The following is a 1,115-nucleotide window of genomic DNA, read 5'->3' on the forward strand; positions in this document are numbered from 1 at the left end:
TTTTTTTTTGAGACAGAGTCTTACTCTGTTGCCAGGCTGGAGAGCAGTGGCACAATCTCAGCTCACTGCAACCTCCACCTCCCAGGTTCAAGCGATTCTCCTGCCTCAGCCTCCCAAGTAGCTCCTGCCACCACGCCCAGCCAATTTTTGTATTTTCAGTAGAGACAGGGTTTCGTCATGCTGGCAAGGATGGTCTCGATCTCTTGACCTCAAGATCCACTTACCTCGGCCTCCCAAAGTGCTGGGATTACAGGCATGAGCCACTGCGCCTGGCCAGAACCCATTTTTAGTAACCTATTTATATTATTTTATCCTTGAAAATATCAGCACCCTTTACAGTTCAAGAATGTGAAATTTCTAGGGTGTACCCTGTTCTTTGTAAATAATATGTCAGCACTTTTTTTCTTTCTTTTTTAGAGACAGAGTCTCCCTCTCTCTGTTGCCCAGGCTGGAGTGCAGTGGTTCCATCATAGCTCACTGCAGCCCCTACCTCCTGGGTTCAAGCGATCCTCCCACATCAGCCTCCTGAGCAGCTGGGATTACAGAGGTGAGACACCATGTCTAGCTATGTCAGCATTTTTTCTATATGGACTTTAACAGCTGATCTCCAAACTTAACAAGGTTATTTCTCAGTGTATACACTTCAGTAACGTTTACTTGTAATTCTATAAGTAAACTCAGCTGAAAGTGAAAAGTAGCAAACGAATCTTTAAAAACATAACCAGAGGTTTGTCTGGTGTGCTTTGTTCACTGTTGAGCCCATTCCTACAGTTTTTTATTTGAATCCTCAGTAAAATTACTGGGTGCTCTGTAGCAGTGTTGCTCGCCATTCATCTGCCCAGCATTCTCTCGATGTGATCAGGTAACTCCGACCCCTCGTGTGGAGGGGTCTTTTAACTCTGGGTCTTCCAGGAACAGAAGCATTCTTACCCAATTCTGCATGATAACCTTGCTTCATCTAAGCCCACAACTCTTTTTTTCTGTCACTTACAGTCAGTAATCCATCAAGCCTTTTACTTTTGCCTAATCCTTTATCAAATGTAAACATATTTTTAAGATGACCTATTTTTTTCTGTGCCTAGAACAAGGAAAAAAATAGTCACACGAGTCTCCCA

At 43.4% G+C, this 1,115-nt stretch overlaps 1 protein-coding gene across 2 annotated transcripts in view; it reads left to right on the forward strand.

Annotated features, from left to right (window-relative positions):
- Window positions 1-993, forward strand: part of DYNC2LI1 (dynein cytoplasmic 2 light intermediate chain 1) — a 39,938-nt gene extending 38,945 nt beyond the window's left edge. Inside the window, exon 13 of one of the 2 annotated variants that reach the window (XM_031655127.1) lies at window positions 418-993. In XM_031655127.1, the coding sequence (XP_031510987.1) occupies window positions 418-597 (180 nt within the window). In that variant the 3' untranslated portion in view covers window positions 598-993. The remainder of the gene's footprint in view (window positions 1-417) is intronic. The other variant, XM_021924797.2, reaches the window with a different exon arrangement.
- Window positions 994-1,115: the final 122 nt, after the last annotated feature.

This window comes from Papio anubis, chromosome 14 (assembly GCF_008728515.1).
Source record: "Papio anubis isolate 15944 chromosome 14, Panubis1.0, whole genome shotgun sequence".
In the NCBI taxonomy this organism is placed as follows: Eukaryota; Metazoa; Chordata; class Mammalia; order Primates; family Cercopithecidae; genus Papio; species Papio anubis.